This window comes from Paroedura picta, chromosome 3 (assembly GCF_049243985.1).
Source record: "Paroedura picta isolate Pp20150507F chromosome 3, Ppicta_v3.0, whole genome shotgun sequence".
NCBI classification, from domain to species: Eukaryota; Metazoa; Chordata; class Lepidosauria; order Squamata; family Gekkonidae; genus Paroedura; species Paroedura picta.
Window position 1 is genome coordinate 116,176,369 of NC_135371.1, and position 15,316 is coordinate 116,191,684.

Below are 15,316 nucleotides of genomic sequence, written 5' to 3' on the forward strand. Positions count from 1 at the left end.
GACTATCTCGTTGCAGAGAAACAAGCTCAGGGTTCCCATTGATTTGTCATTGTCATTAGTTAAAATTTCCATGAAAATAAAATGTTCCTTATGTTCATTGTTGTGGCATGTCTGTATCTTATTTTGAAGGGATGTTTAAACATTACCGTAGCGATCAGAGAGTGTTAGGGCAGTGGTTGAGAGTAGAGGAGTAAACTACACCCCCCCACCGGGCCTCAGTAAAAGGCGTTGAGTGGTCCCCGATGAGTGGTCCCCGGTGATAAAAAGGTTGGGGACCACTGCTACAGAGCATTCAGGAACCCTTCTGGATCCATAAGTCTAAGTGGCTGGACCATGGAACAGTGTATAGTGGTCTGACCATGGAACAGTGTTAGCTGTTGTCAGATCTACCTCCAGCCCTGCACCAAAGATCAGATCCATGGTGTGACCTGCTTTATGAGTGGGACTGACAACAAATTGCAAGAGCCCTAGTGCCACCATGGTCTGGGCCATTTCCAGAGGACAGGAATTCCACATGCCCAGGCGGCCACCACCTCTAGCAGAATGCCAAGAAACAGAGATTGCCACAATAGAGATTGTGGCTTCAGATTAAATAATCTCAGCCTGAGTTTTGGACTGCAATACAGCATTCAAGTGTGATGCAAAAAACAGTCCATAGAACAAAAACAATGCAACTTTGTAAGGAGGGGGGGAATATGTCAGTTGGCATTTTGAGTGCCTTAGTCTTTGTTTCAGCTGTCTGCATTGTGTTCCTTCAGGAGCTTCCCTGTCTACAAGACACATCTAAGTGGGTGTCTGAACTTCAGACATCATCTGCAGTAGAAGGAAAAAGGAAAAGGCATCTGAGCTCAGGTTTTGTAGGATGGGAGCTACAGCTGAAATTTCAGATGATAGTGACTGCACTATCCGTCTGTGAGCAGGAGCCATAAAGGATTTGTGCATTGAGAGCTATTCACTGGAGCACATGCTCAGGTTCGCTTGCTAAGTAGCTAGAACAAGATTGAGTCGCCGCACATGGAACATAAAGGACAGCATTTCCAAATACTCTGTTTTTTCTCCTGGAACATTGGACAAACAGAGTAGCTTGATCCTTCTCTGGTTCCCAATAGTGATCAACACACTGAAAAGACTCAATCACAAGACATCTGGATGTAACTTTTCCAGGTACTTAGAAGTCCACACAATATATGGGGGACCAGTATCATACCTAATCATGTTCCCTGTTTGCAATAGTATGCAGTGAAAATTGGAGTGTGGAGCCAATGATACAGTACAGCAATATTTAAAGGCTGTTGTCCAAATTATCTTTTCTTTAGGAAAAAGATCCTACTATTTGGATCTTTCCTCATGCTATGTCAAATGACATCCATAGGAGGTTCATGTACATAAAAAGAGTTGTTCCACAAATACAAAATGTAATGATCTCAAAATTCTAAATCATGTATTAGATTAGAAAAAACAAGACATGCCTTTTGGAAATGTAGGCTGTAATGAACAGTAAATAGTTAATGCTTTGAGTGTCAGGGAATTCAAATGGAATTATACAGTTGAGAATGGAGTGATGCCAGTGAAGAAGAGAGTTAAACAGAATTAAAGGATCAAAGAGGATCCTGAATTTGGGAAGTGGGATGAGTAGCCCTTCCCTGAGGGAAATAGCTCCTATTAAAGGAGAGAGATTTCTATAAGTGGCTAATGAGGAAAACTGGAACTGGTGTGAATGTTCCTGCCATTACAAAGTCCTTTTGAGATAAAGAAGCTTATGCTTGTTTGTTTAAGCAGCAACTGCCAAAAGATCTTTCTCCATAGTTTTAAAGACCTGTCTGTATAACCAAACAGTGACTTTATTATGACAACCTATCTATTGTTTATACAAAGTTACCTCATTCCTGTTGCTTGTTCATCTTCTAAATCCTAAACCTGATACCTACCTGACCATTTCGCCTCAAAAGCAGTTTGTTAACTTTGAATTACCATCAGCCCCTCATGTGCCGTTATCAGACAAAGTCAAAAGGATTTCAGTTGGTCCCTCAATTCCCCCATCTGGGTCAGCATATATATGTGTGTGTGTGCATATATGTGTGTGTGTGTGTGTGTGTGTGTGTGTGTGTGTATAAACAATTGGTTGGGACAGACAGAGTAAAAAAGAGGAAAGAAAAGGAGCTACTCAGCCAAGAAAAAGATAAAGGGAAGCAGCAAATCGCCACTGAAGCCAATAGCAACAAATATCCTTGAATATGTTTCATGACACAACTATAGCAGTTCTGTTTTAGATGTTATCAAATTAAACTGGAATATATCTGCATGGTGTGCTTTAAATCTAGATGTGTTGCCAAGTGCTAGTCAAAACAAAATACGAGTAAAATAAATTGTGTATTAAAACGGCAAAGTAGACTAACAACATTTATTCCATCACAAATTTCATGAGATGGGTGTATGCTTCAGTGTATCTGATGAGAATTCCGTTCTGACTCATGAAAACTTATTAAAGAATAAATGCAGTTAGTAAGGTGCCTCTACACTCCTGTTTTCTAGTGTACCTTATAACATGTGAGTGTTGAGTTGTTTGTTTCCATGGTGTTCTGTGTAAGAACCATAATTGGCCTACAATATCCACAAGGTTTATTCCAAGGTCATAGAGGAGTATAGCATGTTCTCACACTGCATTGTGGACCAGCTTATTTGAAATTATGTTATACAGCTTCATACTGGGTTTTCCTTATAATAATGTCCAAAGTTTGCGTCAGCACTGCTTGACTTCCAGCAGTGGCTTCCAGCATGGGCTTACACAGGTGTAGCTGAACAGGGAATGAGTTGATTCTCCTTATCACTTGCTTACAAGAAAGTGACAGAAATAGACAAGGAGTATATTACTTATATCAGGCTTTATTCCTCATTTTCCATTATGGCCAAGGATTAGGGTACTATGCCTTTCCCATCATCTTTTCATGCCACCTTCTTGCTGATTCTCTTGAAGGTTACACCACCAACTGTAGAAGTCTGGAACAAAGTGAACAAATTATGATGGAAACATATAGCCTTTCATCCTGAGATGTGCTGCAAATTCTCCTTTGTCTGCAATTGCTACTGCCACTGGAATCCCGGGATCTTGGTCCCTGAATTGATTTCCATCACTCATTTCTAGACACCAGTGATACTCAGCAGCTACCCATATTTCCTCTGAGCACCATTCCCTAATGTGCCACTGACTTGCCCTAGGACAGTGGGCAAGGCTGCTGCCCATGAGACTTGTGGTTGGCAGATGGTTTCCGCCTTAGTAGTTGCTGTCAGAGGGATTAGAGGATGGGTTAAGATGTGAGCCTCCCTGACTTGTGACTCCCATGGGGGTGATGGAAGAGCCTTTCCAACAATACACACACACAAGTCTCTGCATCAGAACCTGGTCAAGTGCTAGGAGGAGAACAAACTGGTCCCATAGAAAAGATAGTAAGACCTCTATCACCACTATAGCCACCACCCAGGGAAACAGTAATCTGCCACAGCGGTTGAGGGGTCTCCCATTTTTCTCACTTGTTCTCCTTTTGGCACCTTGGCAATCTCACTCTCTCACCTGAGATGCTATACCTCATGCTGAGGAAACAGCAAGGAGGCCAAGAACAGTTCTACAGGGCTTGCAAGATAGCTGTTCCACCAAGCCTACCTATGGTTGAGGCCAAAGATAACATCAGAATTTCTCTGGCCTCTCTACCCAACCGTCAACCACATTCGACTATACTGTATGGCCTTCCTTTTTCTTGGAGTAGGCTGAGGCAGATTAGTTTCTATTTTGGTTTTAAATCTAGAATTATATTGTTTGTTTGGTGTGGTGGCACACAGGGCGTACAGAAGCCCTATGATGGTAATTGCAGCAGTGGCTCTCCAGGTCTGAGTTTCACCGCAATATTAGTTTAAAGAAGAATAAAAAATTAAAATAAGTTCCAGTGAAATTCATAAGCTTGGCTTGGATTCTTGCATATGCCACTGGCATTCACATGACAGCTGAGGGACCTGTGAGTTAATCAAGCTAATGCAGTGGCAGCTGATGCATCTTGAATGTCCTAGTTCATGGAAACAGGGCCCAAGCATTGTGAGAGATGGGAAGTTTTGGGGTCAGGTTGCCAACCTCTAAGTGGAGCCTGGAGATAGTCTGGAATTACAACTGATCTCCAAATGACAATCAGTTCTCCAGGAGAAAATGGTCACTTTGGAGAGTAGGCTATGATATTATACTCTGCATTTCCTAAACCCTTCCCTCCCTGGGTTCCACCCACAAATCTCCAAGAATTTCCTAACTCAGAGTTGGCAACCCTAGGTCAAGGAGCCCCTTAGCCTGGGCTGCAAGAATACTGCCTAATAGATCAAGATGGATAGCCATGTTCATCTTAGCAGTGGAAAAGAGTAAGAGTCCAATAGTACCTTTAAGACTAACAAAATTTCTGGTAGGGCATGAGCTTTTGTGAGTCATGACTCACTTCTTCAGATACCAGCAAGCTGGAATTTGAGTTGCAAAGAAAGATCATATCCAATTATGCTCTCAAGTTTTACCATCCCCATTAATAGATGTTTTTGTTGGTTTGTTTCAAATGGACCAGAGTTCATTAACTTTCTACTTTTCTTCATAGGTGCTGAAGATACTACTGGATGTAAAACAAACTTAACCCTTCAAATCACCCTCTTTTAGTATTTGAAACTCCTTTTTGCTACTTGGCTTGGCATGATGCAGGTAATCTCTCAAGGAAGATTTGAAGGGATTTACCTCAATTAGTTTGCCCCCAACAATCTCTGCAGTATGATGATAGTTGGGGAAGTTTGCAACCACTTTCCCACCTTCCATTTGAACCGTTGCCTGTAACAGATAGGCATGTATTAGTTGTCAGAAGAAAATTAGGGTTAACATCTAGCAAAACTTTATTATCATGTCTCAATGATCTTGCACATGTCACAATTGAAAAAGTCAGAAAATATGGAAAAGTTAAATTGCACCTCCTCATACGCCATATTGGATTTCTTATCAATACCAGACATTGTCTTGTGACCTATTTGTTGGTTTCAGTTGCTATAGCTTGTTATTACTCACAGAGTGTTTGGAGAGGCACCTATTTACTCTTGCCTTCCTGGCTTTCTTACTGGTGTGGTAGGAGGGTAGCTGGCTAGGCCCAGGAAGTTATTAATATTTCATTGATGGAAGGGTAGATCCTGGCCTCAAGGCAATCTCAATGAATCACTCCCTGGCCCCAGTTAATACTAGTACCCCTACTAATATATATTTTTTTATTTACCCTGCCTTTCCCTGATGCTCAGGATGGGTAGCAATATATATGAAACATTGAAATAACAATAATTTCAATTTAAAACATTCAGATTAGCCTCATTCAGATTAATTTAAAACTGCCTTTAATTTCCTAGTGGGAGTAACGCAAGTGACAAGTATGGTGAAAGCTTGACTGATGTTTTGGTCAGGAGGACAGAATTTAGCTGTCATTTCTGGCCTCAATTGTACTTGATTGGCCACTGAACAAGAGATGTTGCCATCTCCCCCTTCTAGGCCAAGGTATCTTAAGCAGGTGGTGGTGGCTCAATTCCAGATTTTCTTGAATGGAGCTAATTATTTTGATCTATTGTGATCTGCCTTCCCTCTCAGTTTTTGCATGGAAACTATCTAGGTCATTCCAGCATGGTGTAATGGTGAAGAGGGGTGGAGTCTGGTCTGGAGAACTGGGTTTGATTCTCCCATCCTGCACATAATGCCTGCTGGGTCAGTCATAGGGCCATTCCGCGCGACTTTAATATAGCACTAATCTTACATTTTGTTTTCGCCACTAAAACTGCGTTCCACATGATGTCGTGAGCAATCTGCAACACTCCTGCAACACTAGCACCAAAATCGCTTCATTGTAGCGATTTTCGGGGAATCAGAAAAAGTGGATTCACCCTCAGAAAATCGCTACACTCTTGCCAACAACCTGTAACACTTGCGAAAAAGACATATGCATTCTAAATGTAGCGGCTGCAATAATGTCCCTCCCCCTGGCTCTCTCCTCCGAACTTCCAGCGAAGCGATCGCCATTTTTTTTCCTCGGAGCGGGGAAACCAACGAACCAGCGAGGCTTCATTCACCCAGCGAGGCTTCTCTGGCTACAGTCCCTCCACAGAAGTGCTTTAAAGCTCCCCTAAGTCCCCAAGCACAACACAGCCCCCTGTTCACCAGTTCCCTTTAATTTCGGCCAAAAATGGCTCCCGTGGGGGGGAGGTTTCTTTTCCACTCGGGGGAGCATGGTAACGATGAATCGCCAGCTAGATGGGTCTCTCCATTGCAACGAATCAACGCATATTCATTGCAACGTGTGTATGTGTGGTTTTTTTTTTAAACCTGTGCTTAAAGGGAAAGGGCCTTTTCGGGAGCATGATAACAACCGCCCGTTGGCTGTTCCGTTTGATTGACAGCCAGGGGCGGGAACAAGCACAGAAAAAAATCGCTTCCTTTCTAGCGATTTTTGCGAGACCGGAAACCTGTGGGGAACGAATGAAATGCTACTGGATTCCACTACAAATAAAGGTATGCGGAATGCCGAGATTCCACTATTTAAAATAGTGTTTCCGCTTTGTGAAAGCAATTGGCAACATTGGTCCTTGTGCGGAATGGACCATAGTTCTCTTAGAGTTCTCTCAGCCCCACCTAATTCCCAGGGTGTCTGTTGTGAGGAGAGGAAGGAAAAGCAGTTGTTAGTTGCTTGGACTCCTTTGGGTAGTGAAAAGCAGGGTTCGACTGTCTGTCTGAGGTGGGAGTTGGAATCTCCATGCTCAGCTGTTTCTATTGATTCTAGAAAGAGCTTGAGGAATTCCGCTTCACTTCATGGCCCTATGGATGTTGCTAGATTCTTTTCCTCATGCGTTAACATCCATATGAAATCACTGGAGGGGTAACTCAGAGACTGAAGTAAAGTGCCATCAGTATGCTGATGACACCCACTTCTACTGGAACATAACAGTTATCCTAGACAAATTACTCTGGAAATAGACTTTGATACAGCTAGTCTGGAGCTATGTGTGGCAAAGGTTTGCAAAACTTATGTACAGCAGAAACCAAATCTGAGATCCAGAGAAGTGAGTGAGTGTGAGTGTCCTGCATAGTGCAGGGGGTTGGACTAGATGACCCATGAGGTCCCTTCCAACTCTATTATTCTATGATTCTATGATTCTAAGTTCCACCTTCTATCTTTCCAAGCAGTCTTGGTGTTTTTTTCAAGAGAAACCCCCTTTCCCAATGCCATACAGGAACATGCTTTGTGAAGCTGGAGAGGCGAGGGGGAATGCAGACCTTGTGATATGGCGGGGGGAGGGGTTGATATTCAAAGGGAAAAATGTTTAAAATTCTACTGGATACACCTCTTACCCAAATCCTTCAAAAGCAATAGCCATGTTGGTTTACCTTGAATTTTTTGCCTCCTATTGTCTCCATTTCAGATTCTTTGCCAATAACAAATGTGTTACACATAGACTTTCCTGCTGCGTAAATTTGGGACCAGGTGAATTCATCTCCATTTTGTAATACCTCTGTGACAATCTTAAAATTCCTTCCTTTTTCAATTACATCAGCAGGGAGACCTAGTACAATGGAAATACAAATTAGTTTTGTTGATTCTCAGGGGCCAGCAAAATGGTGGCACTGAGTGCTGTTCTTTCCCTTCTAGAAAAAGATGCATGGACACAGAACTTTGGGGAAGGGGCAGGCCTTGTCTTGCTTTCAAGTTCAAAATAAACACTGGGTGCAAATGTGAATGAAGAAGTCATTTTTCAAATGTAAGATAAGGATTATGAAAAATGTTTAAATGGAGATGAGGACAAATTTGATGCTGTTATTGTTGATGCATATTGTAACTTGGATTCATTTATAATTGCAGTTCTCAATCATTGATATATAGACTCCTTTATAAACAACAGAGTCTCTTCTGAGCCTCTTCTTATGAGTGGAAGGCAGCACCACTGATAGCAGAATGGATCTGCAGGTTTCATCCCGCAGTCTCATATATCTGCTCTGTAGTTCAAAGTTATCTCATTCCTGTATCTTGAGAAATTATCAGAGATATAACAAGATAAGAATGAATAAGAATGTAAAATTTTGAGTTTTAAAAAGCTCTGTCTGGCAGCATGCTGGTTTATTGAATTCTGAATAAATGGATTGCTTTTTGTCAAAGGATGCGCATACTTAGCAAGTTTGCACATTCTTTCACCAGCTTGCAAATTTCAATCAAAAGTAACCTGTTTCCCATTTTCAGGCTTTCTTTCTTGAAACTGACAGAACCATGACTGCTTACATCTGAAATTCCCTAGCCAAGCAAGGTGATCTAAGTAATCAAACAGAAAAATATTGTGTCCACATACCAATGCGCTTCATAAAATCATCATAGTTCTCCTCGCTTTCTACTTCATATTTGCCGGAGAAGGCCATGCTGAGGTCACTGGCACCAGGAGAGGATCTGCACAAGACAGCAGCTGTACAGATGAACAAACCGGGCTGGGCTGATGCGCCTTATAAACCTTCTCTTGCTCAGGTCATCCACCCAAAACACAATGCCCTTCTTCATCCTGCCGTCTAATGATGGTTTATTTTTTTATAACCCAAGTACACTTTTCCTTGGATCACTAACTCTGATGTTATTGACCCTTGAAAATCTTGCATGTCTCAGTTTGTAGAAAGACCTGGGATTTTACCAAATAAAACATTTTGTGGTTTTTTTCAATGACATTTTATTCATTTCCACACAAAAAAGAGAATAAAACATGTCAGGGTGAAAAATAATGTATCTTGTTTTACGATCCCAACTATTTATAGAACCCGCTTCACATTAATCTACAGTTTCCATCTTGTGAAATAAAACAAAAGAGGTGAAATATTACTTTATTCCTATTCCCAAATGGGTGTCCTCCCGTGATGCTACATTGTCAGTGACGTTTTTACACATCATCTTGCATTTACAGTACTTTGAAAGAGCAAAGGAGCGGTTCAACAGAAAGAGTCAGATATGCTGCCCTGGCAGCCTTGGTGGAGAAAAATGAAATAAAGCCTCTGCTGTTGACATTCAAAATGATGCACGGCTATCAAGAGTTCTCTGCAATGGCCTTTTAAAATAAGGCTCAATCAAGAGCGATACAGGACGCAATGAGAGCAAATGTGCAGAAACTGACCCGTTGCCAGATCCCTATAAAGCAGCAGGGTGAGAGAACTGGGCATAGCCATACCTGGAATAACAGCAGTAGTTTTGGTCACTCCAAGTCAGAAAGGAAATCATAGACCTAGGAAAGTTGTAGAAAAAGGCACTTTGCCTAGACGGAAAATGTGACAACCTTGGAGGCTTTTTCAGATTAGTAAAATATGTCTAATGTGGGTTATGATAAAGGTTTATCAAATGATGTGCAATATAAAGAAATTGAACATCATGGCCTCTCACATGCACATATATACTGGTTTCACTCAGTCAGATGATTGGAAACTAGATTTAGGATAAACAAAAACAAGAATGTCTTCATGCAAAGAATAATTCATTTATGATATTCATCATCACAATGGCTATGTCCATATTTAGGTCATTAAGGACTATTGGAAGCATGAGTGAGAGTTTAGCATGGACCAGACTGTGGGCTGGAACCAAACTAGACTGCACATGTGAGAGGAAGTTGGTTGTAGAGGGTTCTCCAGTTTCCTGCAACTGCTACCACCACCACATGCTTCCCATGCTCTTCTCAAGGGTTTCTCACCCTCAGGAGTAGCATTCTAGGTATGGAGCAGACTGCATTGCTAAGAGGAGCCATGAAATATCTGTTCTGCAGTTTCCATTTGTGGTTGTCTCTCTCCATGCAGCCCCTTGAGTTCTATTAAACCTTCTAAGAGGAAATGAACATAACATAACAGAATAAGAATTTCCTCTGAATTAATCTAGCCCAGTATTCAGTTTCCAATAGTGGTCAACCAGATACTTCTAGGCACTCAGAATATAGGGCACGAAGGGAATGGCTTTGCCATAAGGTGCATCTCCAGCTACTGATAATCATAAGTGTGCTGTATATAGAAGCTCCTATTTATTTGATTCACTTATTTTCCCACCCTTGGAGCTGAGGACAGGGTAGCCAGGTGGAAACGACTAGCACCAGGAGGGGCCCAAATATACCTTACTCTGGCCTCAACCATATGCCTGGTGGAAGAGCTCTATCTTGCAGGTCCAGCAGAAGTGAGCTAGCTCCATTAGAGCCCTCAGCTGTCCTGGGAGCTCATTCCACCAGGTTGGATCCAGGACTGAAAAGACTTTGGCCAAAGCTAGGCAAACCTCCTGTGGGCCAGGGACCTCCAACAGATTCTCACCCACAGAAGAAAGTGCCGTGTGACGGTTGTGTTAAAGTGTTAATGCTACCTAGGTTAATGACTGTGATCCCTACTTATTGCAAAGATTTGGGGGGGGGGGGGGTGAGGGAGTTGAAAAAAGACTTCCCTATCTGATGGGGGTGCAGATTTGAACAATATTCAGTGTTCACTAGTGAGGCTTCTGGATCGTCCATCTCCATCACTGTTCCATGAACATTGTTGCAGGTGCCGGGGGAAAGCTGATGATGACAAATTCATATGGGTCATATCAAGACTTAATCATATATTCACATCTGTTAAAATAAATTCTTTGGAGAAAAAGTTGTGTGCTTAGCCCTCTTTCTTGCCCCCAGTAATTGACAGCAAATGGAAATCCCACCTCCCAGAATTAACAAAGGAGGTGAGTGAACTCAAGCCCTGGTCTTTGCCAATTTATGCTGAACTTGCACTGCTCTTCTAGTAATAACGCAAACAGCCTTGACAGTCATCGCTGCACCTGGCAGGGGGTATAAAGCTGCTACACACCTGCTGAGAACCAGATCCCAGACTATGCGTTATAAGGCCTGTCTCGCTCTGCAGCCATCCAATTACATAGTTCATTTGCTCCAACCATCAGCATATCGATATACATTATAACAGAGTTCTTAGATTTGAAGCTTATGCTCATGGCACATTCTGCTTCATTGAGCGGGCAACGGGGCATGCCAAACAATGTGTGCACACTCATTAGAGTTAGTGTCTTTCAAGAAACCATACAAGATCTGGGAAATCTCTCCCCCCCCCCCCCCGACAGCACAATAGAGTGAGAATAAACAGAACAGCTTCTCTCTTACTTGGTCCTGAACCTAGTTGTATAGTGCAGTAGCAGTGGATAGTGCTGACTACTGTGTTTTCAGGCAGCGTGAGCAAGAAGTTAGTCATCTAGCCCCCAAGTGGAGTGGGATGGTGTGCGGATGGGATATTTTAGCATAGATAGGATAGGAACTCCCTGATGTTTTTTCAAATAATCTCCTCATTTACTAACTGGGTGTATTTTGATGTGATGAATTTGTGGTCTTTTATTTGACTGATTCCGCACAGAGGCGTAAAACTTATGCTGTCTCCTGCTTGAAAATGCATGATTGGAAACCACGTGTTTGCAAGCTTTCTGAAAGGAGACCTCTCCTGTGTTTTCCTGCCACCTTGTTGCAGCTTTTTGCCTCTTGACAAGGCAGCAGAGAAGCCAGAAGGGAGAACAAATCAAACAACCCTCGGCTTGTCAGTCAAGGCAAGCCACCAATCCTTTCTTCACAGTGGTTGTTTTGGGGACTCAAACTTCCATCCCACCCACCCCCCCAAGCCTCAAAATTAATTTTGTTTTTAAAAAATGTACTTCCATATTGTTATGGGGAAACACCACAACAGTAGAACAATTGTTTTTTTTAAGAAATCTTTTAAAAAATTTTACTCTGCAGGATCATGGCACAACAATAAAATGTTCCCTTAGATATCTTTTGGGGATTCTGTATAATGGTCTCTCTTTATGTTCGGGTAGATTTGTGATAGGCAGGCAATGGTAACTGGACCCCAATGATTGTGTGTTCACAGTAAAGATTAAAAACAAAGAGCACAGAGGCCAAGCTAATAGTGAGAGGGCTGCTTCATCACACACACCCTCTTTCCCTGTTCATACCCCATCGCGAGAAAACACAAATGGGAATAAGGAGAACATTTTCTTTTTACTGAGGGCACATAGCTTTGTGGACCCACAGCAACATGGACCATGTCTTTTTTTTTTCCGCTCTGGAAATGGAAAGGAGAGGGCGAGTATGAGGGCAGGCACAACGGTACCAAGACTGTTGTGTGTTTCTCCCTTCAGATGGGCTTTCCCCTGTTTCTGCCCCAATTGAAAGGTGACAAGAAGTGGCAAATTGTGATTTTGTGATTTCCCTCATCTCTAAGCAAATCTGACTAAAACTCAGAACAGCCTCTGCACAGCCACAGGTTGCTGCCGATGTCATGTGGACGCAGCACTAAAACCCACAATCAATGAGAGGCTGTCCAGAGACAAATTCCTCATGTGGAATTGGTATTTGACATATCGATAAAGTATAAACCTTCTGTGTGGATGAAGGGTCAATGAAACCAGCTTTACCAGAAGTCGGTTCATTCATTGTATTGAATTTTGAGGCTATGGGATTAAAGAACCACATATAACATTGTTTGAACTTGCCTTATCACTATTATTGTTTGTCCATCCTCTGGGCTTTTTGCCCTATTACTATTTATTTATATTTCGATTTCTATACTGCCACTCTTGACAATAGCCAACTCATCTCAACGAGCTCCTGGTTTGTGCCGGATTTGTCACACGGGAACATCATGCTGGCCCCACAAGGCCCTCATGAGAGTGGGGCTATCCACTTGATCCTGCTAGAAGTAAACATGGCTGAGCCAGAAGTGAAGAAGAAGGTCCAGCATCTATAAAGAAAAAGGAGCTAATGGAGTGAGCACAGGCCAAAGAACAGCAAGAAATTGAAGAAGGCCCAGAACCTGGCCTGTGGTCTGTCTCTCAATTGGATTGACACCCCACTAGGAAAACTTACATAGATGTGAAACTAATTTACACCAGTTTTCACCACAGAGGAAAACAATAGCTCCCTGGGGCCATTTCAGATTGAGAAAGGAGCATGTTCTCAGTCCAAATCAGGCTTCCACACACTTGGTATGTGACTTGTAAAAACACTGAGCGCTCCTGACACAGAACTGATTAATCCTCATACAAATGTTTTAAATAAGACATTCTCAAATGACAAAAACAGGGACAAAATATGGGACATGACTGAAGAGGAAGGGCTAATTTTTATACCCTGCTTTTCACTACCCAAAGGAGTCCCAAAGTACTTTAAAACAATGGTCCCCAACCTTTTTATCACCGGGGACCAGTCAATGCTTGACCATTTTACCCCCCTAGGGGGGGTAGTCTTTTTGCTGAGGGACGTTGCTACTGCTGCCTGAGCCCCTGCTCCACTTGCTTTCCCACCAGTGCCCCTGACTTCCCACTGCCTATTGGGCAGCGCTGCTAGCAGCAGCTACACAGTGCCACGCCGAGGGGGAGCCCCAGCCATGGTGGCCACCGGAGAGCACCAAAGGTGAGCCGGTGGCAGAGTGGCAGGGCAGCCCCCAAGGCAGCAGCTGGGGAGGAGGACAAGGAGGAGCCGTGGCCCAGTACCGACTGGTCGACAGACCGGTACCAGTCTCCGAACCGGGGTTGGGGATCACTGCTTTAAAACACCTTTCCCTTCCTCACCCCAAAATTGACACCCTGTGGGGTAGGTGGGGATGAGAGAGCACTAACAGTACTGTTCTGCAATAATAGCCCTAAGAGAACTGTGACTAGCCCAAGGCCACCCAGCAGACTTCATGTGGAAGATGGGGGAGTCGAACCCATTAGATTACTCTACACCGTGCTGGCTTTCTAAAAAGGCAGAAGGACAAGAAAATAGGGGCTGTCTCTGGGACAGTTGTACAGGATTTGAAGAGAGTATTCATATGATCACAATGGACACTGGCCAGAGCATTATACAACTAAAAGAAGCTGTGAAGATCGGAAGATGTGAAGACAGCTAAGCCACAGGATCACCAAAAGTCAGACCCGACTGAAAGGCTAACATCATCATCACCATCCATGTGGGAATCTAGCTGACTTGCCAGACCTCATAATTCTTCTGCATGAACACAGAGTATACCTTAGAACAGGGGTAATCAAACTGCGGCCCTCCAGATGTCCATGGACTACAATTCCCATGAGCCCATGCCAGCAAACGCTTATGGGAATTGTAGTCCATGGACATCTGGAGGGCCGCAGTTTGACTACCCCTGCCTTAGAAGAATGGAGCAACCAGTTTTCTGCTATGGTGACACTGCAGAGGAAAAGTGATAGTGACAGGCAGGCAGTCTTTCAGGGAACCTTGTCTGATATTATGCCATTCTCCAGGAACCCAAGGGGTCTCCATAATGCAGTGTGTAAACTAGAGCCCAACAGAGCCATTTGCCTGATTTCTAAATGTCTCTTGAAACATGGGGAAATTTGTTCTGCTGTGAAATTAATATACTCAACAAGATTCTGTAAGCAAAGGCAGGTAAACTTCCTTGGGTGGTTAATAAAACCATCCTTGGCAGCAATACAGAATGTTTCAAGTCAGTGTTAAAAATTAACATCAATAGAGAAACTGTTGACTAAGGTTCTTTACAAGAAAGGACTGTAAATTCTCCTCATGCCATAAATAAGAAATGATAGCCATCTTTCTCACTTTTTATTATCGAGTTGATTACTTTATGATCTGAACGTGTCATCGTTGTTTTACTTCCGCATTCATATGAATGGAAGACTTATCTCCACAGAAATCTTACCCATATGCAGTTATTTTAAAATACAGCTTTAGGATTCTTTGGGAGTTTGGAGGATTTTCAGAAAGACAGCTAATCTGTGCCAATAAAGTCTACTGTTTGGTCAAGAAATAACTTGTGTCCATCTTTGCATATTTCCAGAACAGGGCTAAAACTGGGGATCTATGAGGAAAGGCTGAGGGACTTGGGAATGTTCAGCCTGGAAAAGAGGAGGCCGTGAGGGGACATGATTGCTGTCCTTAAGTATTTGAAAGATTGTCACTTGGAGGAAGGCAGGGAACAGTTCCTGTTGGCAGCAGAGGATAGGATCTGCCATAATGGTTTTAACTATATGTAGAATGGTACTAGCTAGATGGGTTTTAATGGAAAAAATCACTGTCAGAATAGCTCAGCAGTGGAACAGGCTGCCTAGGAAAGTGATAAACTCCCTCTCAGTGGCGGTCTTCAAGCAGTGGCTGGACAGATAATTAACTGGTATTGCACGTGAAATTGGACTAGATGGTCTGTATGGCCCCTTCCAACTCTATGATTCTATGAAATTTGGCCATGTATTGCCTGTGCAAATATTATTTT

At 42.8% G+C, this 15,316-nt stretch overlaps 1 protein-coding gene across 2 annotated transcripts in view; it reads right to left on the minus strand.

Moving 5' to 3' along the window:
* Positions 1-2,888: 2,888 nt before the first annotated feature.
* The window catches only part of FABP6 (fatty acid binding protein 6), a 56,549-nt gene continuing 44,121 nt past the window's right edge, over positions 2,889-15,316 (minus strand). Inside the window, exons 5-8 of one of the 2 annotated variants that reach the window (XM_077327234.1) lie at positions 8,380-8,490; positions 7,427-7,602; positions 4,754-4,843; positions 2,889-2,997 (exon numbers count right to left, since the gene is read on the minus strand). In XM_077327234.1, the coding sequence (XP_077183349.1) occupies positions 2,944-2,997; positions 4,754-4,843; positions 7,427-7,602; positions 8,380-8,490 (431 nt within the window). In that variant the 3' untranslated portion in view covers positions 2,889-2,943. The remainder of the gene's footprint in view (positions 2,998-4,753; positions 4,844-7,426; positions 7,603-8,379; positions 8,491-15,316) is intronic. The other variant, XM_077327235.1, reaches the window with a different exon arrangement.